The 22,389-nt window shown below is 38.8% G+C and overlaps 1 protein-coding gene across 3 annotated transcripts in view; it reads left to right on the top strand.

The window, feature by feature from the left end:
- The window catches only part of nr5a1 (nuclear receptor subfamily 5 group A member 1), a 116,684-nt gene that overhangs the window by 72,740 nt on the left and 21,555 nt on the right, over window positions 1–22,389 (top strand). For all 3 annotated transcript variants that reach the window (XM_031890258.1, XM_031890257.1, NM_001145741.1), the window contains 1 exon segment: window positions 11,879–11,998. In XM_031890258.1, coding sequence (XP_031746118.1) covers window positions 11,879–11,998 — 120 coding nt within the window.

Genomic DNA, 22,389 nt, shown 5'->3' on the forward strand with positions numbered 1-22,389 from the left:
CTTAATCAGCCCTTTCCCATGAGGCCCACTTTACTGTTACTGAATCCCAGCGATCCAGCCCCCTGCCCTGGTTCATAGTGAACTCATGGACCTGGAACACAAGATGCTACCCAGCTGCTGAGTCCCACCAGCAGTCCCCCACAAGTGCTGAATCCCGCTATATTGTCTGTGCCAGCTATTCCTGCCCAGGGGACATCATATGGCAGGGTAGGAGAAAGCTTAATGGGGTAGCGAGGGTTCCCCATGCCCACACCGCACCGCTGAACTGCCTGTAGTCTTGATAATACAGTGCCTGTACTGCTCGGCATATGTGCACTCCAGTTGCCAGGTAAGGCTGATGCCACACAAAAAACGCTTGCCAAGAATATGCCCTGCTACTGTAAAAATTGCCTACCTTGTGCCTGCACCCGAATGAATAAGATACGTTCAGGTGCAGGCACATTTAGCCGATATCTGCCAAAAAACGCAAGACTTCGTATCTTTGGTGGATATCGGCTACATGTGCCTGCATTCATTTTTGGCTTGCCGAAAATATACATCATAAGCTCAGTCTGGCATCAGCCTAACCGGCTTGAAACACTCAGGAAGGAACTTAAGACAACTGGAAGGTGCTGTGAGTTGTCAGGCGTCCCAGGCACAGCGGGTCCCTAAGCAGCACCATGTATCAGAACATGGAGATCAGCAAGAGCAGGAAGAAAGTCCCTACTCACTTTCTGTATGTGCTGCTCACATGAACCTGATATTCCACAGCACTGTACAATAAAAGGCACAATTAGCCCGGCTGCAGTAATCAATATGATGTTTGCCTTCACTCAAGTGGCAGGTTCGACTACCAACATGCTTGTGAAGTCACATGATTAGGGATTTCTCCTCATCCCGTTAATAACTTAATAAGCTTAATATAAAATCCATATGTTTTATGAGAAGGGATGCTGTGAACACCCGTCCCACCCTCTGTGTTGATTCTCTGCAGGGAAGGGGGGGAGGAGGCCTGCAGAGGAAGTGCTGGAAGAGAAGCAGACAGGAAGAAAGGCTTCAGAGGAAGTGCTCAGAAAGCCAAAGGAAGTTCTTCTCAGATTGCCACACATAAGTGGCAAACCACCAGCAGCTCAGAGACCAAACAATCTGCATTATTATTTGAAGTTCATATTATATAAAAATGATAGTGTACCTGCTCTACCGTATGGTGGAGACACAGGTCTCCTATAGCAGCAAAAAGAAGGAAATCATTGCAGGATTTTGTTCAATAGCAGAATATGGCTACGCATGACTGATAAAATACAGATATGGCACCTATTATCCAGAATGCTCGGGACCTGGGGTTTTCCGGATAAGGGGTCTTTCTGTAATTTGGAACTTTTTTATATTTTAAGTCTAGTAAAAAAAATAATTTAAACATTAAATAAACCCAACAGGATTGTTTCACTTCCAGCAAAGATCAAGTATATCTAAGGGGCGTATTTATTATGCTGTGTAAAACTAATTCGCCGAAAAAACGGAGTAAAAAGCTGTGTAAAATAAATGGAAAAGATCGCCGTCTGAACGCTAGATATTACACCGTTATTTTCATTAAGTTCCGGTGGAAGAAAAAACGCGTAAAAAATTACGCAGATTTTACGCCGTTTTTATGCCATTTTTACACGGCGAAGCCTGGCAATGTGTGGCGAATTTTCTCTCCGTTTTTTACACAGCATGATAAATATGCCCCTAAGTTGGGACAAGGTACTGTTTTATTATTACAGAGAAAAAGAAATAATTTTTAAAAATGTATATTATTTGATTATAATGGAGTCTATGGGAGATGGCCGTCCCGTAATTTGGAACTTTATGGATAACGGGTTTCCGGATAACAGGTCCCATACCTGTATATGTTAATGCATGCTGCTGATGGCACTGGTTCTAAGCAGCTATACAACTGTGCTTGAATTGGTGCTAATTAACCTTTAGCATGAGAATGTTGCTAATATTAAGGAGACAGTAACCTTTCTTTCTTTCCTCTTTTTCTCATTCTGCATTCAATATTTTTCCAGTCAGAAAATATTTTTCCAGCCATAGCAATTTAACCCATCAATCAATTTATCGTTCACATGTGTCTGTCTCTCAAGGACTGGATTTCCATATCATTCCTTAGTCGGAATGAATTGTCTGTCACGCTACCAAGCAACTCTGAGACAAAATGTTTTCCAGTAGCAATTAATCTATCTTGGCGCTTAAACCTTTACCCAACAGAACTTCTAACAGGTCACACCGTGGCCCTGTAATTTATTGTATTCCACGGCCAGAGGAAGCAAACCCCTAATCTGCCATGTGTCTTGGTCCATCCGTCATTGGAACAAGGAAATCATTTGCTGTTATTTTCAATGGCAGTAAGATACAAGGGCAAATTCACAAGTTTTCTCAGCATTCTAAAATGGCAAGCCTACTTGTTTGGGTTACTTATAGAACCCAGAATTCCGTAATTGTATTTTGGAACCAATGAAAGTTATTTGTAAGAAGGCTTGAGAGAGCATTGCTAGGACTTCTGCGAAGGAAGTCATTAGTAGCAGCTTGCTCATTTCCGCTGCCTACAGTTAAAGAAGTGATATACCCTCATTTGTAAAGTTTCCCTTTGTATTTGTGTAATGCAGTTATTTGCCCATCAGCTTGCAGTAAACTTTCATTGTTCAGGCTGACTGGCCACAACCAACCTTTTCAATTCCCACAATCCTCCTATTGTGTATACCCTTATAAAACTTACAGAGTGTGGTCTGATGTAATTTAGGCCTAGTAAAGGGGTGGTTCACCTTTAAGTTAACTTTTACGTTTTGTATGTTATAAGCAACTTTTCAATTAGTCTTCATTATTTGTGTTTCATAGTTTTTGAATTATTTGCCTTCATCTTCTAACTCTCTTTCAGATTTCAAATGGGAGGTCACTGACCCCTGAGCCGAAAATCTGTAGCTCTGTGAGGCTACAGTTTAACTGTTATTGTTACTTTATAATAATTATTTTTCTATTCAGGTCCTCTCCTATTCATATATCAGTCTTTCATTCAAACTACACACTTGCTAAGGTAATTTGAATCCTAGCAACCAAACAGCTGCTGAAACGCCAAGCTGGAGAGCTGCTGAACAAAAAGCAAAATAATAAAAAAAAACTACAAATAATAAATAATGAAGACCAATTGCAAATTGTCTGAGAATATTACTCTCTACATTATAGTAAAAGTTAACTCAAAGGTGGACAGCCCCTTTAACTATGCCAGCAAAGGCATTGCAGTGTACAAGGGATCATTATCTTGGAGCATCTTAGGGTACAGTATGGGTATGGGATCCCTTATCTGGAAAGCCGTTATCCAGAAAGCTCCGAATTACAGAAAGCCTGTCTCCCATAGACTCCATTTGAATCAAATAATTCAGAATTTTAAAACTGATTTCCTTGTAATAATAAAACAGTACCTTGTAATTGATTCCAGTACCTTATAATTAATCCTAATTGGATGAAAAACAATCCTATTTGGTTTAATTAATGTTTTATTGATTTTTTAGTACACTTTAGTTATGGAGATCCAAATTACGGAAAGACCCCTTATCCAGATTACCCTTGGTCATGAGCATTCTGGATAAGGGGTTCCATACCTGTATAGGAAATTGATTATAGCAGAGTGTAGTTAATATATGGACACAGGAGATTTCTATCACATGCAAAAAAAACACTTGAACTCCATAGACTTGGGGCACTCTAATATGTTGAAAAATAAAACCACTATCCTTTATTTGTGCCATACATTTCCCAGCACCTTTAACATATCATTTTGTACAATACAGTAAAAAAGTATGTTAAAAAACTGATACCAGGAAGCATCCCACCTAACTCAGACCTAATATTTAGCACAAAATTGGAGCTCTCCAACCAAACTGGGCAACCTTATTTCTTACAAGCTTTACATAGCTGAATTGTTCTGTGTTAGCAAAGTTTTTAAAGTTCAATTAGATGGAAATCGACATCGATTTAATCAAGGTTTCCTCCAGTACATGTTATAAAATGCATAAAGCTAGAGGATGCCCGGTCCCAATGGAGGCCACTCTGAGGTGGGTCATATATTATCACAGATCACAGTCTTATAACTCTACAGTAAACAGTTCTAGCAGTGGGATAATAGGCTCCTCCTATCAATTGCGCCTTCCACTCCTATTGCGTAGTTTTACAAAGTCGCGTACTAAGAGATGCAGTGTGGCTCTAAACACTCCAGCAGCATCACTCTTACTCTTACAAAGTCGGTATGTGCAGTTATACTAGCAATACCTTATGCTGTGTGCAGCAAGGTATATTGTCCCAGTGTACGGTAGCCCACTGTGCTCAACTATAAGGTCAATGTGTAAGATTTACTTGTCACACTGTGCACATATACAGGTTTAGGACCCGTTATCCAGAATGCTTGGGACCAAGGGTATTACGGATAAGGGGTCTTTCCGTAATTTGGATCTCCATACCTTAAATCTACTAAAGAATAAATAAAACATTAATTAAACCCAATAGGACTGTTTTGCATCCAATAAGGATTATTTAGGATTATCTTAGTTGGGATCAAGTACAAGGTACTGTTTTATTATTACAGAGAAAAAGGAAATCAGTTTTAAAATTCTGAATTATTTGATTAAAATGGAGTCTATGGGAGAGGGGCATTCCTTAATTCGGAGCTTTCTGGATAATGGGTTTCCGGATAAGGGATCCCATACCTGTACAGTACATATTGACCTTATACTTGAGCACAGTGGGATGCAATGTCCAACCTAAGGAAAGCCACAAACATTGGCTTTCTTTTGTTTAAAGGAGAACTAAACCTTAAAAATGAATACGGCTAGAAATGCCATATTTTATATACAGGTATAGGACCCGTTATCCAGAATGCTCGGGACCAAGGGTATTCCGGATAAGGGGTCTTTCCGTAATTTGGATCTCCATACCTTAAGTCTACCAAAGAATCAATAAAACTGCAATCAAATCCAATAGGATGGTTTTGCATCCAATAAGGATTATTTGTATCTTAGTTGGGATCAATTACAAGGTACTGTTTTATTACTACAGAGAAAAGGGAAATCAGTTTTAAAATTCTGAATTATTTGATTAAAATGGAGTCTATGGGAGGCGGGCATTCCGTAATTCAGAGCTTTCTGGATAACGGGTTTCCGGATAAGGGATCCCATACCTGTACTAAACTAACTGCACTAGCCAAAAGTTTTAGCACCACTATAGTAGTAATGATATAGGTCTTTACAATTGTCACAGGAGCTCCACATCTTGGATTCTGTTAGGACTGTCCGTGACAGTGCACATTATCAATGTGCTCTAAACAGCTTTTGAGAAGCTAAACTTAGTGGTCGATGCAAATTATAAAGCAGAAAATGAGGGTGGCCCAGTGTCGGACTGGCCCACCAGAATACCAGGAAAAATCCCGGAGCGCCCAGGTGTCAGTGGGCCCCCCTGCTCCTGACCATTTGGCCTACTTCATGGTCATTCCCTATTTCTGAATGGGAACAAAGAGGAGAAGTAGATGGAAGAATAGATGCTAGCATGTAAATAAAAAAGACTAGGAAAATAAAGAGGTTGGGTGAGGAAAGGAGGAAAAATAGTTTGGAGAGTGGGCCTAGGGTCTAAGGTTTTCTGGTGGGCCCCTGGGGTCCCAGTCCAACACTGGGGTGGCCTGTCACATAAACTAATGTTACAGGTCTGATTATTAAATTCTGATGCTAATTGCACTGGTTTCAGAGCACTAGTGTTATGTTATGTGAATCCAAATGAATTACTAATCATATTCCTTATAAAACTTTATATTGTGAGATTTATATTCTATATATAATATATTGTGCATCGGTCCCTAAGCTCAGTAACTGACAGCAGAGCATATGCAGGGAATGAGCAAAAAAGAAGATGGGGGCTATTGGGGGCATCTTTAAAGGCACAGATCATCCCTACTAAAGGGTTATGGTTGCCTAGGGCTGGTACAGAAACCCAACACATGGGGCACATTTACTAAGCGAATTTCGTATTTTTTCTAACTTATAGAACATTTCGTTAAATTTCCACAAAAAATCATACTTTGCGCAAAGAATACAACATTTTGGAATTTGTTAACGCTTTGGTTACACTTTACTCGGGACTATCTTTTTACCAGGTTTGATCACCAGGTATTAACGAATTTTTTGGCACAAAAATTGATTTTCGGAATGCAATTGCGGTATTTTCATACAAAAGATGAAAGCATTGTCGAGACATTTTAGAACTTCAGAAATTAGCGTGGTTAATCCGAATTTTTACCATATTGTGTTTTAAGCCCAGAAAAAAAATCGGATTTTAGTAAATGTGCCCTATGTACAACATTTCTAGCCTATTTCTTAAGTTAAGCTTTAGTTCTCCTTTAAAACTAAAAGATGAAAGTACTTTTCTGTGTAAGATATTTTGAAGTCTTTTAGTAATAATAAAAAAAGTATTTAAGCACATCATGTCTTGTGCAGCAAGTACGGTAAAGTGAGTCTTAACATATGAGGTGATGTGAAGAGTCAAGTGGTTGCAGCCTTTTATTTGAATGCACTAAGCACAATAAAAGCCACGCATAAATAGTACTTCTGAGAATATGGTGAGAAATCCAAATGAAAGAAAAATACAATCCTTTAATTCTGAACTTCTGCTCAATTGGGGTCACTGGAATTTTACTCACATATATTCATTTTTGGCGCCTGAGCATAAAATAGAGATGTGCTGATGTTCTGTAGGAATAGAAATAAATACAAATGAATACCTTGGAAATTGTTTACTATAAAGACTTTAGTAAGTTCAAGGGCACTAAAGAAAGCAAAAGTGTGCCCCTAAGTGCTTATTGAGAAATCACTCCACTCGTGCTCCCTAACTTATAACTATGGGGGCAGGAAGCCCTCTGACTACAGCACTGCCAAATGCAGACATCACTCTTTTCAAGGGTGAATGCAGGTCTCTGTTCCGTTGGCATATTTAATGTGCAGAGCAGATTGCACCCTTTTCTGTACATAGTAAATTAGTGGCCGGCCTCTTTGCCCCCCCATAGGGCCTGGACTAGCAATAGGTGTCAGAAGAGGTACGTGCCTAGCACCCCACTCTGTTGTGCTCCAGGCACATGCCTTTTCTGCCAACCTAAGTTCGGGCTGATTTGGCAGCTTATCGGCCTGTGTAGGGGCAGCAACGATGGGCCTGCCTGACTGATATGTGGCCTGAAATCGCCCAGATATCGATCGGGCAGGTTAAAAATTCGCATCGGCTCATTGATGCGGTCCCCGAATCAACTGCGCCCATTACAGTCGCCACCCGTAGGTGGGGATATCAGGAGAAGATCCGCTCGCTTGGCCAGGGCCGGAACTAGGGGTAGGCAGAAGAGGCAGCTGCCTAGGGCACAACGATTGAGGGGCGCCAGGCAGGAGCCTCTCCTGCCTACCCCTAGTGCTACTTTGTCATTGCCTCCGCTGCTTAACATTAGCGGTGGAGGCAATGACCGATGGAATTGCACCGCTTTTGGGGGGGGGGCGGGGAGGTGGGCGGAGTTGGCCGACCGGGTTGCCTAGGGTGCCCGGTCGGCTTGGCCCGCCCCTGCACTTGGCGACCTCACCAGGCAAGCGGATCTTTACGTGTTTGGCCACCTTAACTTGCCCCTTGTTTGGCAAGTTAAGGTTGAAATCCCCATTGAGATGCCAGCCCCACTGTAAGGTTTCAACCAATCCTGTTAAAATACTTTCTTAGGTTTACAGTATACAATAAAACCCTTGTGCTGTTTATCATTGGTGTAACTAGATAGGGCGCAGTGACTTTCTATCATCCTTTAATTTCTTAGCTACTACAAATAAAATATTTAACATGTCCATTATCAGAACAATATTGCAGTGCTGCAGGAAATTATACTTAAATATATGAAACCAATTCCTGAATAATCAGTCTAAGGACTGCCTTTATAGCACCACTTGCCCCGGGTTTCTTAAATTAATTTCTCTTTAACCTTTAGCTTGCTAAGCTATAGGGATGTTGGAGTAGCTCTTTTATTCTGGGCCCATCTATTCACCTCAGTTGGCCTTTCTAGGGAACTAGCCCCACCATTTTGGTAAATCTTTCTTACTCTAGAAAGTTACATCGTGGCTGCCCACGCACGCTGAGTATAAAAATTGACACTTCAGGTTTAACCCTTTGTTTCATGCCAGTAACAACCTATTAAATTATTGGTCTCTGTAAATTTGGTGCCTACTACACTTCCAAAGAAACTCAGTAGTTTTTATTGAAGTTGAGGTGACACAAACCATCTGTGCCAATAGCCATATAGATGTAAAGAAGTGATTGCAAAATGTGTACATTCAAATAAAATAAACAGTCAAATTATATATAAAGTATGAATTAGCAAATGAATTGTGAACAGTGCTTCCCCAACTGTGAGGCTTTCCACAATGTAGTGGATAGAGATGAGTCTGAAGGCCATTTGGAGTAAGATTTGGCTTAATAGGTCTATTTGCTGTATTGGTTTGGCTATTTTAGGGTTACTGTTAAGGAGATACTTGGCTATATCTGTAACTTTGTTATAAATGGTTACCCACAGTACTAAACTTCCAGGGGCACTGCCTCTGGTTTTTAAAACTGACCAACTGCACACGTCTACCTTAAAATGGTCATGGAACTTCTTGGTGACTCCTAATATTTTTATTTTTAATCAACTGTATGTTCATTGTGTTGGTTTTCATTTTTTTTTGGTTTGTTATGTTTTACCAAATTTATGACTGGTAGTACTGGACAGTATTGAATAAAACAATCTGTTCTACTGAGCTGCTTTGGAACTTTGTGAATCCTTGTGTTACGGGACTGAAACAAAGTGTATTGTTCTTGGTGCCTGTATATCACAATAGTCATATTCTCGGAGTTCTATTGTTACTTTACAAGGTTATTCACATTGTATATTATGTGGGAATAATGTGATAGAAAACGCCATTCTGTCATAACAGTACTTCTCAGCAATAGTATTATGTCAGAAAAGATTATCAATCTGTGTTTAGTAAAAGGTCTTTTTACTGCATACACTCATACATGGACTCTTTTATTTGGAAAACCATTATCCAAAAATCTTAAACATATGGCAGACCTATTACCAATAAAATCCTTTTTGATTCTTTTTTTTGTAGTGCATTGTAGAATCTATGACACTGGTATAAAGGGTCTGTGGAGACCTATAGGGCAGGGTTGCCCAAAAGGTAGATTGCGGTCTACCACTAGATCACTTTAAAGCATACTGGAGCTTTTCAGTGTGGCTGCTCAAGTCATCCGTCTTTGTAGTTTCATCCCAGTATAGAAGATTGCCCCACCAGGCCACCGTATATATTTGTTCCCACTTTAATTATGTTTCTGTGTGCAGATTACAAAGTGGGCCATGAAGAAGGGAAGTAAAAACGACTACAATCCTTTCACATTAAACGTGAAGTTGGCACTTGAATAATGTTATGTGGTTATTAAATGGGAATTTGGCATTGCATTTATATATTGCTATGTGTATTTGTTAAAGATTGATTGATACATTTTCTTGCTTATTTCGCCAAATGATAAATGTTGCACAATATTAACTGTGGTAGATGTCATGATGGAGGCCAGGTGGCAAGAGTAGATCACAGGGTGACAAAGTCTGGGTACCCATGCTATAGGGTTAACAATCCCTATAGTTTTAAACCCTGCTTTCCTTATTTACATTGTTACTGGGCAGAAGCCCATGTATCTATTTTTCCTATTTACCATATTGTACTTTATTGACCCATAGGTATGACCACTTCCTGCCACACTTTAATATAGTGTTTGGTTAGGGCTGGATCTACCCTCTTGGCCTTCATCAGTTCACCTGTGTGGATGAGCTTTAGGAAGTCTGGGATCCAAATGGCCCAGAAGTGCTTGGTCCAAGGGAAAGCCATCATTTCTAGTGAAGTCGGGTAGCATGAACCATGAACGAGGATATAGTAAGTGCAGGATATTTTTGGTATAGCACATTGTAGGATTGTGACATAGTCAGTTATAGCTAGGAAGAGCAGCTTCTTTGCTCCAACCAGGGGAGATAGCTGGAAGTATTCTTCTTTACAGGCTCTGATGTCCAAAACCAAATTCTCAATTTGGTGCAACCCTAATAGAATATGCTGTGCAGTTTTGGTCTCCAATGTGATATTATTCAGTTAGAGAGGGTCCAGAGAAGGGCAACTAACTGGTAAGAGGTAGTAATGAGTGAATCTGTCCCATTTCGCCAAAAACATTTGTGAGTCTTTGAAAAGGTTTGCAAAATGCAGAAAAATTCTGCGCCAAATTTTTCTGCCCGTTTTGCAAACAAAATCCTCCTATGACGAAATACAGAAATTTGCCGCAAATCCACGCCTGCTGAAAATTTTCGATCATCACTACTAAGAGGTATGGAAAGTCTCAGTTATGGGGAAAGACTAGCCAAGTTGGGGATGTTTACACTGGAGAAAAGGCACCAGTAAGTAGGTCCTTCCAGCAGACACAAGGTCGCCCATTCCAATTAGAAGAAAGGAGGTTCCATCTAAATGTTCAGAAAGGGTTTTTATTGTGCGAACTGCGAAGTTCTGGAATTCATTCCCTGAACTAATCGTATTGGCTGATACATTAGATAGCTTCAAGAAGGGGTTGGATGGCTTTTTAGCAAGTGTGGAAAGGAAATACAGTGTTATGGAAGATAGTTCATAGTACAAGTTGATCCAGGGACTGGTCCGATTACCATCTTGGAGTCAGGAAGGAATTTTTTCCCCTACGTGGAGAGACTTCAGAAAGGGTTTTTTTGCCTTCCTCTGAATCAACTAGCAGTTAGGCAGGTTATACTGTATATAGGCATAAAAGGTTGAACTTGATGGATGTGTGTTTTTTTTTTAACCTAACTTACTATGTAACTTAATCTCAGGTGATAGAGAACTAAAGGTTTGGAAAACCTTTACCATCATACATATGCCTGTGAATGGCCAAGCATTCCATGAACACATAATGCTTTGCTGGGATTGAAAAGGTTTAAATCACTATCTTTGACACATATATGCTGGAATTCAAAAGAGCTATAATAAAAAGCAAAGCTATATGTTATTTATATATTGATATTTGATTTCCATGATACATCACCTTTAAAACACCTAACACTTTTTTGACGTTTTATAAAGATAAATAAATGTCATCTTTGGTGGAAGTTGCTCTCTACCTGTTTATATCTATACCTATATATAGTAGAACGCTTTTTAAAATGGAAGGTATTCACACATCTAATGATATCAACTTAGGAATTATAGGCCAAGACATAAAAAATACTAATCTAAATCCCAGTGACCAAATATGCATCCAGAACTGGTATTTTTAATAATACAGATACATGTTTAAAATGTAGTCATAAAGCTTGCACATAGCTTTTTAGATCTTGTTGGGTTTCAGCATATAAGGAATATGACTAATAAACAGAGAGGCTAGAATAAGGTGGGCTAGAAGGAGTGAAAAAGCAAGAATCCTTCCACTGAACCCTGTACCCTAACGTCTCTGGTTCTTCTGTTTGGTTGCTCTCTATATCCTACCCTCATAAAATATGTTCCAAGATCTAACAAGATTAGGAGAAGCTGTCTACAGATTTAAACTTCCAACTTTAAAAAATAAGGCCATAAATCCTTAAGTGAGTTTACCCATAAATCCTTAAGCAAGGTTAAAAATGACTAATTTCAGGTGTTAGGCAATACTAGCCCACCAAATCACTCTGGCTTTTCTGAATTATTATTCCAATAACCCTACAGTATTTGTCTAAACTCTTGCATCCCAAAAAGTGCAATGCTGGGTTGAGATCTGGTTTATGAGTTATTGTCTTCTTCTCTCTTAGGTCAGTGACCAGATGATCTTGCTGCAGAACTGCTGGAGTGAACTCTTGGTGTTTGACCATATTTACAGGCAGATGCAACACAGCAAGGAGAATAGCATCCTTCTAGTAACTGGCCAAGAGGTAATCCACAGTAACACAATAATCAAAATGCGACTACAAGATCCAGTGTATGAAGGTTTGACTTTAAATGAAAATAGGAATGCCTTTAAAGCTTGTGTTGTGTAGAGGAACACATAATGATTTATTTTGATACAGGGCCTCATGATTCATATGTTGATAGTCTAGCATTGGCATCTTGAATGTTAAATACTTTAACCATATATTATTATTATTATTTATATAGCGCCATTAATTTACGCAGAGCGTTACAGAATAGAGGGGTACAAAAGACAGAACAGTTAACATGTACATATAAACAATTCACAAAAATGGTTTGCAGTTACATTGGATGAGGATCGAAGATACTAGGGGGAGGGCCCTGCTCGCAAGAGCTTACATTCTAAAAGGGAGGGCTGAGACAGAAGTCAGCATAACTAACATGGCGTTAGAGTTCATGTAGGTGTGTAAAGTCACAGTAAGTGCGGAGTGAGAGGTGAAAACCAGTGGTTAGTGAATGTTTGGGGGGTTTAGGTTATAGGCTTGAGTGAAAAGGTGAGTTTCATGAGACTGTTGGAGGCTTGGAGAGCATATGAGTAAGTAGAAATGTTGCACACTGCTTTGGGTCCAGGATTCCTTACACAGGACCCATTATCCAGAAATCTCCAAATGGGAAGACCACCTCCTATGAACTCAATTTTAATCTTATAATTTAAATTTGAAAAAAATTTGCTTTGTACCTGATCCCATCTAAGATATAATAAATCCATATTGGAGGGTTTATTAAATGTTTAAATGATTTTTTAGAAGACTTAAACTATAGAGATACAAATTACGGAGAGATCTCTTATCTGGAAAAACTCAGGTCCTAAGTATTATAGATAGTCAATTCTATACCAAACACAGGCAAATTTAAGCTGCCTCTCCTATGGCTCTCCCCCAACATACATCTGTCCAAACAAATCTGTCAATTATCAATTGGGCAAGTTTAAAAATCTCATTAGGTGAGGACGACATTGGGCGATGCAGTCATCACCTTGATGGCCTGCATTGCTGTTGTTGTGATCTGATTGTTTGGCCCGAGGACCAAATGATCAGTTCAGCCTGAAATTGGCCATCATGTATGGCCAGTTCAAGGATGGTAAAGATCTCACCCTCAGAATGAATAGCAAGCAGAAATACAAGGCATGAACTACAGGTAAAGCCTATCATCCACCTTAAAGCCACCCATTGCACAAATGGTGCTGCAGAACATAAAGCTTAAGCTGGCCATACACGTGGCGATCTAACGATGGTTCGCACGAAACATCGGCAGATCCGCCACACACAGTCAGGGCTGAAACAGCAGATAAGGAGGTAGAAACAATAGGATTTCTACCTCCTTCTGCCGATTCAGCCCTGACGGCAGATTTTGGTCAGGCGCCTTCTATGGCGCCCGATCAAAATTTTCTAACCTGGGCGATCGGCGAGTCGTCCTATATCAGCAGCTTCCTGCGATATCGGTCGACTCGCCGACATGCCATACACGCACCGAATATTGTACGAAACGAGGTTTCGTACGATAGTATCGGTGCGTGTATGGCCAGCTTTAGTCATCTGCTTGGCATGCTGGGGGAAAAAAGAGCACCAATTTTATGGAAGGAACACTTTCACTGCATTCATGAATGAACCCTATGATCAGTGTTTCTCTTTCCATGTCCCTATCGCATAATACCTTTGAGAGGTGACAGGTTTATAATCATTGCTATATGGAATTGTGATTGAGAGATTTATTTGTTACCAGTTTGTTTAACAAAAATGTGATTTTTTGCAGACTAACATATTATAGTTCAGAAAAAGAATTACTATTCTGGTATAAAAAAAAAAATCCAGTGGTATTTTCCCTTTACAGTTGCAACATACAGTCTATTTTCAAGTAAGCTTTGGAGGTCATCTCTTCAAAACCTGAAATGAACAGAATAGTCTGCTTCAAATCAGTATGTAATAGTTACTTCCCCTTGTCAAGGTAAAATTTGCTGAATAAAAGAACGTGGCTTCTTAGCCAGTGTATAGAAAACCGACTTTACAGCTGCCACTACTGAATCTGAATACCATTGACAAATTAAAAAGAACATTTATATAGCACAATTTTGATGGAGATGGATGTTAATGAATTGTTAATAAAAACATTGTATTATGCCAAATTAAATGCTAATTTTCTGCTTTTATACTCTAACTCAGGGATCCCCAACCTTTTTTTTTACCCATGAGCCGCACTCAAATGTAAAAAGAGTTGGGGAGCAACACAAGCATGAAAATGTTTTATAAGGGTGCAAAATAAAGGCTGTGATTGGCTATTTGGTAGCTGCTATGTGGACTGGCTGCCTACAGGTTGCTCTGCTTGGCAGGACAACTGGGTTTTATGCAACCAAAACTTGCATCCAATCCAGGATTTTAAAAATAAGCACCTGCTTTGAGGTCACTGGGAGAAACATCCAAGGGGTTGGGGAGCAACATGTTGCCCACGAACCGTTGGTTGGGGATCACTGCCCTAACTAATACTTGGGGGGGGGGGTAACTACAAGGAGTCTGAGGCAGGTCATATACCATAAGAAAATACACTTACAATATGAACAGCACAATGCATAATCTACCCTGCAGGGCACTCCACTTCTTCCTTTTAAGAACCTTTTGGGGATTGGTTGCAGGTATTTTGTTGAAATAGATCTTTATTGAATTTTACATTAGAGGGATTAAGCACAACAGACTGCACAAAAAAAATCAGTATGCATTACAGAGTACAAAGTAATATTTCACTGTTCCCTGGGGGTAGGAAGGGGTCAGGGAAGAGTGTTAGTAGGTGTTGGACTAGCACCCTCACACGGTAGGTCTTCTGATTGGTGATATGGGTCCTCAGGGCACTGGAGGGTCTCCAGAGGGTAAAGATAGTTGCCGACTCATCTCTATATATTGGGCTCTGCGCTAGGCCATTCACAATGAGTTGTTGCAGGACCTATGTAATGCATTAGTATCCAGGTCCTCCTCCATTAGCATATTCTTTTCCCCTTTTTTCAGGGTCTGATAAGGTGTGGGAACAGAGGTCGATATCCAGGAGAAGACAATGAGGGTTGTGGTCACAAAGAATAGGTGGTGGGTGAGAAAGGCTTTCCCCTTCCCCAAGTCAAGTCTGATGATAACACATGTAGGAGAGCTAGTGCTGGGGTTAATAATAACACATGTCCAGTTTTGACTCTTGCATCACCGGGCAATCCCAGAACATATGTATACTGTAGTACCTATAGCACTACACTGTATGCAGCATAAAGATGAGGCTGATGGAAACATGGGCATGCCAGGTACACCAACCTTTTGTTATACTATTGCTAATGGTTTTGTTATATGCCATTTTCATAAGAGTCAATTTAACCTTGTTAAATGGACTTACCAGTAACCAGTGAATTCATTGCATATTTAGCAGCTTGTGTGGCAAAAGTAGGAGGGTGGGAGTTGGGTCTAAATTTGAGGAGTATAGGAAAAGTGTGATTTGGAGTGTGTAGCTGGAGAAAGAAGGGTGGAATGAAGATGCAGATGAAAATTTGTAGGCTCCTCTGAAATTATGGGTTTTAAGTGAACATTCAGAGTACTGAGGAAAAATCTAATGATAAGAGAGGGAATGGAAGGAAGAGAGGATGAGAACAAATGAATTGCTGCAGCCTTGAGTGAATGAGAAGAGATAATTTACAAACATTTAGCATTCACCAGAGCATGATTTATAGTGTTAGTGAAAGTTTTTGGAATTTATGGGTGAATGATGGATGTTTATGAAAAGTAGAGGAACCACTGCAATTTATAAAGGTAGAGGAGGCATTATAATTACAGTTAGGGAACTAGACCGATGGGTCCAGGGAAATTTGCAACCCCCTGGGCATTTAAAGCCCCTGTTTCCTGGTAACTATGCCAGTGACAAAGTAGTAGAAGAAAAACTATTGAGGAGGGATAATAGGAGAGGCAGCAGAGTTCACCATGGTTTGGAAAGGCAAAAATGGAAAGGCACATACTGTATATACTGTAGTTGCAGTAAATAAAGGTGAAGAATACACCCTTGTAATATTACAAATAGAATAACATTTATGTTTCGATGGGCAATATACCCTCTTATTTAACATGAGTGCAATGCATAATTATTACAAACAACAAACATTTTTCATGATTAAAAGGCACAATGTATGTTAATCCCTGGATTAATAACTCATTGTTTAATACTTTAAAGAGAAAACATGTTTTTTTTAAAGCGCATAAGTTAAAAGAGCTTCTCCAACAGAATACTGCATTTAAATCTGTTTTTCAAAAACACAAACAGATTTTTTTATATTTAATGTTGAGATTTCACATGGGGCTAGCCATAACCATGTGACCTTAGTAAGAAATCCAAGTCCTGCCTGGGACTCCTCCAGGTACATGGGAGTAGGAGAAACAATAGCTTTCTGAAAGCTCTGAAAACTCAGACAGCAAAATGCACAATGAGAATGCTGCCTACACACTAATATTAAAACTAAAAAAATTGTTTGTTTGTTCAAGAATAACATTTTAAATGGTAGAGTGAATTATTTGCTATGTAATATAGAAATAATAAGTACACCATAAAAATCATGACAGTATTCCTTTAACACCCTAATACTCTTTTCCCAGCCCATTTTTGACCACCCCACTAATGAATTACTCATTAGTACCTATTTTAGTATGGAATTGATTAATCTGACTTGTTTTTTTTATCCTATTCCATGATGGTTTGACACTGCCACTAATAATCTTGCATATTTTTCACCTGTGGCGCTGTAGAAGGAAAATGACAACAAACAGAAACACTTCCACCCTAAACTGGAAATGGGTATATTTGGACGCAATTCTGTATTGCTCTCTCTGTAATGAGCAAGGGCTGTGGGTACAGACAGCCTAGGGATGACAGATGAATCCCTTAGTCACAGTTCTTAAGTCTGGCCCTTGCAGACATGTCTATTGGGTACATGCCGACCTGCTCAGGCAGATGCCTCCTATTTAGATTTTTTTTTTTTGCTTGTGTTTCAAAATTGTTTTTACACAAAAGCCAGAAACAATGATCTTGTGGAGAGATCCAAATTGTCCAACAAATACAAGCAGGGAGGGCGTTGTCAGTCTTTCACCGGCCCTCAATAGGGGGAACAGAATGACGAGGAGCACTCTGATTCTCAGGAAAGGAGACACATCCCCCATCTGTATTTACAGAAAAATCTGTGAGAACCGTCTGTGAAAAATATGAGTTTTCAATTGCAACCAGCCAAATTCACAGGAGCAAACTTAGTGGGAAAATGTATGAAGGTTTAACTCATTCCCTCATAGATACACTGTCACCATCAGTACAGGGGCAGCCATTTAAGGAGTGCTTAGGGTAAAGCAAAACACCCTTCTGCACTACTGTATGCTAGAGGGCTGTTGATTTTAAGGGTTATATGTAGTAGCATGGGTAAATGTTAGTTCTGCCCAGTTAGCAATAGCAACCAATCAGCAGGTAGTCTTTAGTTGTCGAATATGCAAACCAAACATTTGGTTGGATGCTGTGAGTTAACTTTAACTTAATTTATTTTAAAATGTAAATCTTTGTTTGAACTTATAAATATATACTGCTAAGGTAAAAATAAAACCGCAGCCATTCTTTCCTACCATTAGACTCTTACTTCTGATCTGTCCTATTCTTTCTATATCTGCATTAGCTGTTCTTCAAATTGGTATTTAATGAGTTCAATTTATAAATTAATTGACCTAAACTTACCAGATTACTCAAAATGAAAACTGACCACACCCAACTTAACCACAAACACATATTTCGTCCTCTTATTTTATTAGTAACATTTGTCATATGAATATTTTACAAATATATCAATATCACTGGAGTGCCAGTTCCCAGGACACATTGCAGTATAAAGGTAGTTCCACCCTCATGTAGACTACACCCAGAACACAAAGCTGTGCCAAATTCATGTCAATGTTTTCAGAACACATTGCAGTATGCAGGGCCACCATTAAGTTTAATTTCCCCAGAAGAAGTAGAAGTTTGATTACCCAGAATATAGAGTAGTATGCAGTACCAACGTAATGTTTAATTACCCCAGAGCATGTCACATTATAAATATAAAAATAAAAAGTCCAGTTTCATTTTCCCAGAATCTGAAGCATAATAATGTTGTTGGCTGCTGCTGTTTTTTGGGATTGGGATCCCAGTTTCAACCCATGGGTCAGACTTCAACATACATTATATGCATAGAAGGTTATCTTCTCTCCATTTATTTCAGTCTACTGTTATTTCCCCTTTCTCTTCTAGTTTTCCTCTTTGTTATTCTATCCTATTCTCTCATTCTCAGCACAATTGAATTAGTCTTTATTTGCTAACTGCTCTCCACTTCTCACTCCTTACTGTTCTGCCATCTCTTTTTCTCATCTATTTTATTCTTTTCTCCTGTACCTGCTTCTCCACTCTGCTTGATGTTTTGAACATCTACTCCTTTCTCCTATGGTTCTCCCCTTTCTCTACTTTCGTTCTCTGTGGTTGACTTATAGAATGGACTCTGTGGCTGTGTGAATATCTACACACACAGTAAAAAAAAAAGGAAAAAGCATGGGTGCGGATCACTTCTTCCTTTTTATTACATTCATCATTACAGATTTCAGGTAGAAGTTGTAAGTGCAGAAAGGCAGGGAAAGGTTTCACTACGATGCTAATTCACATAATGACTGAAATTTTTGTCAAGCAGTAGACTCATTTTGGATAGACTTGAAGATATTAAGATTCCCACAGGGAGTGGTAGCATTCAGGGACATTGCCCAGGGATCAAAGTCTGGGTAACAGAGATGGATGGTAATGCTCATCTCACCTTTAAATTTGCCCATACATATGAATTGCCTGCACAATGATCAATTTGATCATTACAGGAGCAGGTGTGGTTTAAATTCAAGCTGTGCAGTGGTGTGCTGTGTCGTTTGAGTGTTGTTTTGTGCAATGCTGTTTAATTTCTTTCTCTTGTTTCTGGTTAAGGGTCTGCCCCATCATTTGTCTCCCTTCAGACACTTTCCAAACTCTCACCTGTTTTTAATTTTCTAGGCTCTTGGGTTTGCCAGCATTACAACAGACATGACATACAAAGGAAATTCCCTTCCCATTCATCTACTGTTCCACTTAGTAAAAATGTAAAACACAGTAGGGTTGATTCACTAAAGTGCGATAAGCATTATCGCATGCTTTTTTGCATTAAAATTGACGCAAAAAAACCCCACATGATTCGCTAAAGTATTATCACGTGCGTTAAGTCGCATATCGCATGAGCTAAATAACACATGATCGCAAGACGTTACTTTCAACGCATTGCGTTAATTCTCATGCAGAAATAATACTAACACATAGATGCGCTAAATATCGCATTAGTCTGTGCGAAAATGAACACCTACTTGGGGCAGGCGGTAATTATAGAAAAGTACAGTTCATGAGCTTTTGGCAACACAATAAGGACTTTGCAGTGTGATTTATTCAAGTATGTGTTGGCCCTAGATTTCTGAAAGTAATGGCGTGTATGGCTACAATGGCGTGCGTTTTTTCGCACAGGGCAACAATTTGTGCAAGCTGCGTTAATTAGTGCGTGTTTAAATTAACGCAAGTATCCTTTTAGTGAATCGTGCGTTAAGTCCCCAAAAATAAGATACAATAACATTTTTAACGCATGCTATAAATAACACTCCTTTTAACGCGCCTTAGTGAATCAACCCTAGTATGTCAGTAGGAAAAAAATAGTTTTGTGAATAATAATTTAGCAGCATGGGCCATTTACATCAAAAATCAAAAAGGGAGTTAGGCACTCAAAAACCACACCAAAAATGTTAGCACTATGACTAAGTGCTCATAGCGCATGGAACGCATACAACAATACAGATGTTGTTCCAATAAAAGTGACCTTCATGGTTTTTGAGTGCCTAACTACTTTTGGATGTCCCACTTAGACCCATTAAAACATGGGTTACATTTACTAGAGAAGAAATATTTTGTACACTCAGTAATGTATGTGCTTATTTATATTCCTTGCTTAGAAAAAGCATGTATGGGAAAGTATCCTTAATTTATAAACTCTTTAACTGAACAAAATGTACTTGCAAACAATTCTCCAAAGGGAATTTACACTTTTCCTAGTGTGTTTGTATCTGGACTATCGCACATAGCTATTCTTTATCATATTGCTTGTGGCTAGAGAAATAACATAACATAATTACATAGTTAACTTGAAAAAAACCAAACTCCTTCAATTTCAACCCTTCCAAATGACCCCCAGTGCGCACACATACACACATTCATACCAACCTACCTACACACTAACATATATATATATATACTGATATCTACACTTATTGTATAGGGCATTTCACAACCTCACTGCCCTAGCTGTGAGGAACCACCTATGCTTCTTTAACTGGAAGTTCAGATCCTTCTGAAGTCTAAAGGGGAGGCCATTGGTGCACTTATTTTTCTATAGGAAAAAAGTTTGCATGCTATCTCTCTTTAAAGGAACAGTAACACCAAAAAATGAAAGTGTATAAATATAATTAATATATTATGTACTATTGCCCTGCACTGGTAAAAGCTGTGTGTTTGCTTCATAAACACTACTACAGTTTATATAAATACCCTGCTGTGTAGCCATGGGGGCAGCCATTTAAATTGAAAAAAAGGAGAAAAGGCACAGGTTACTAAGCAGATAACAGATAAGTAGCATAGATTACCATTGTATTCTACACAGTTTATCTGTTATCTTTTTATGTAACCTGTGTCTTTTCTCCTTTTTTTAATTTAAATGGCTGCCCCCATGGCTACACAACAGCTATTTCTATTAACTACAGTAGTCTTTCTGAAGCAAACACAAAACTTTTACCAGTGCAGGGCAACAGTACATTACATTTTAATTATTTTAAAACATTTTTATTTTTTAGTGTTACTGTTCCTTTAATGTGCTAAAGAGTAATCACATCCCACCCCTGCTACCAGGCTTACCTTATAGTTTCATTCTTCCATTCCTTTCACCAATCTAGTTGCATATCTCTGCGCTCTCTCCAACTCCTCCTTAAAGTGATACTGACACTAAAAAAACTACTCTTCAAAATATTAATGTACATTTAAAGTTAACCTATAGTAACCTAAAGTCACACATTTTTTCCAGTAACAACATTAGAACATATCTATAAATAGAATTTATTGTGTTTCAGTTTAAAAAAATGCACATTATTATTTAATATTAGAATTGTTATTCTTTGAGACTTACTATTTTCCCCGTAAGAAGGTGAATTAGTTTCCTACACAGAATGAGCTCTATATAATCAACTGCCTTCCATCAACCTTTTGTTGTAACTGTTTTGTTGATAAGGCAGGTGAATTGTGTGTGCAGTGTACTTAATAGTAGATTGAGTTTGCAAGTCATTTAAAATCCTCAGTTAAAACAAAGATTGTGATTGAAAGAATAGGCAAAAAATATATTCAGCACATGCAATGATGCTGAACAAGAGGGTGCAATGCCACATTGAGGCCATTTCCCCTTCAGTGTATATGAAATGTTTTCTGTTCAGTGCACAATTCTTTCATTCGCAATTACTTTAAATATCAGAATGAAGATGAACTTACCGGTGTAATGAAATATGTGCAGGTATGGGATCCCTTATCCGGAAACCCGTTATCCAGAAAGTTCCGAATTACAGAAAGGCCATCTCCCATGACACCATCATAAGCAAATCATTCTAATTTTTAAAAATGATTTCCTTTTTCTCTGTAATAATAAAACAGTACCTTGTACTTGATCCCAACTAAGATATAATTACCCCTTATTGGGGGCAGAACAGCCCTATTGGGTTTATTTAATGGTTAAATGATTCCCTTTTCTCTGTAATAATAAAACAATACTTTGTACTTGATCCCAACTAAGATATAATTACCCCTTATTGGGGGCAGAACAGCCCTATTGGGTTTATTTAATGGTTAAATGATTCCCTTTTCTCTGTAATAATAAAACAGTACCTTGTACTTGATCCCAACTAAGATATAATTACCCCTTATTGGGGGCAGAACAGCCCTATTGGGTTTATTTAATGGTTAAATGATTCCCTTTTCTCTGTAATAATAAAACAGTACCTGTACTTGATCCCAACTAAGATATAATTACCCCTTATTGGGGGCAGAACAGCCCTATTGGGTTTATTTAATGGTTAAATGATTCCCTTTTCTCTGTAATAATAAAACAGTACCTGTACTTGATCCCAACTAAGATATAATTACCCCTTATTGGGGCAGAACAGCCCTATTGGGTTTATTTAATGGTTAAATGATTCCCTTTTCTCTGTAATAATAAAACAGTACCTGTACTTGATCCCAACTA

Source organism: Xenopus tropicalis, chromosome 8, assembly GCF_000004195.4.
Source record: "Xenopus tropicalis strain Nigerian chromosome 8, UCB_Xtro_10.0, whole genome shotgun sequence".
NCBI lineage: Eukaryota > Metazoa > Chordata > Amphibia > Anura > Pipidae > Xenopus > Xenopus tropicalis.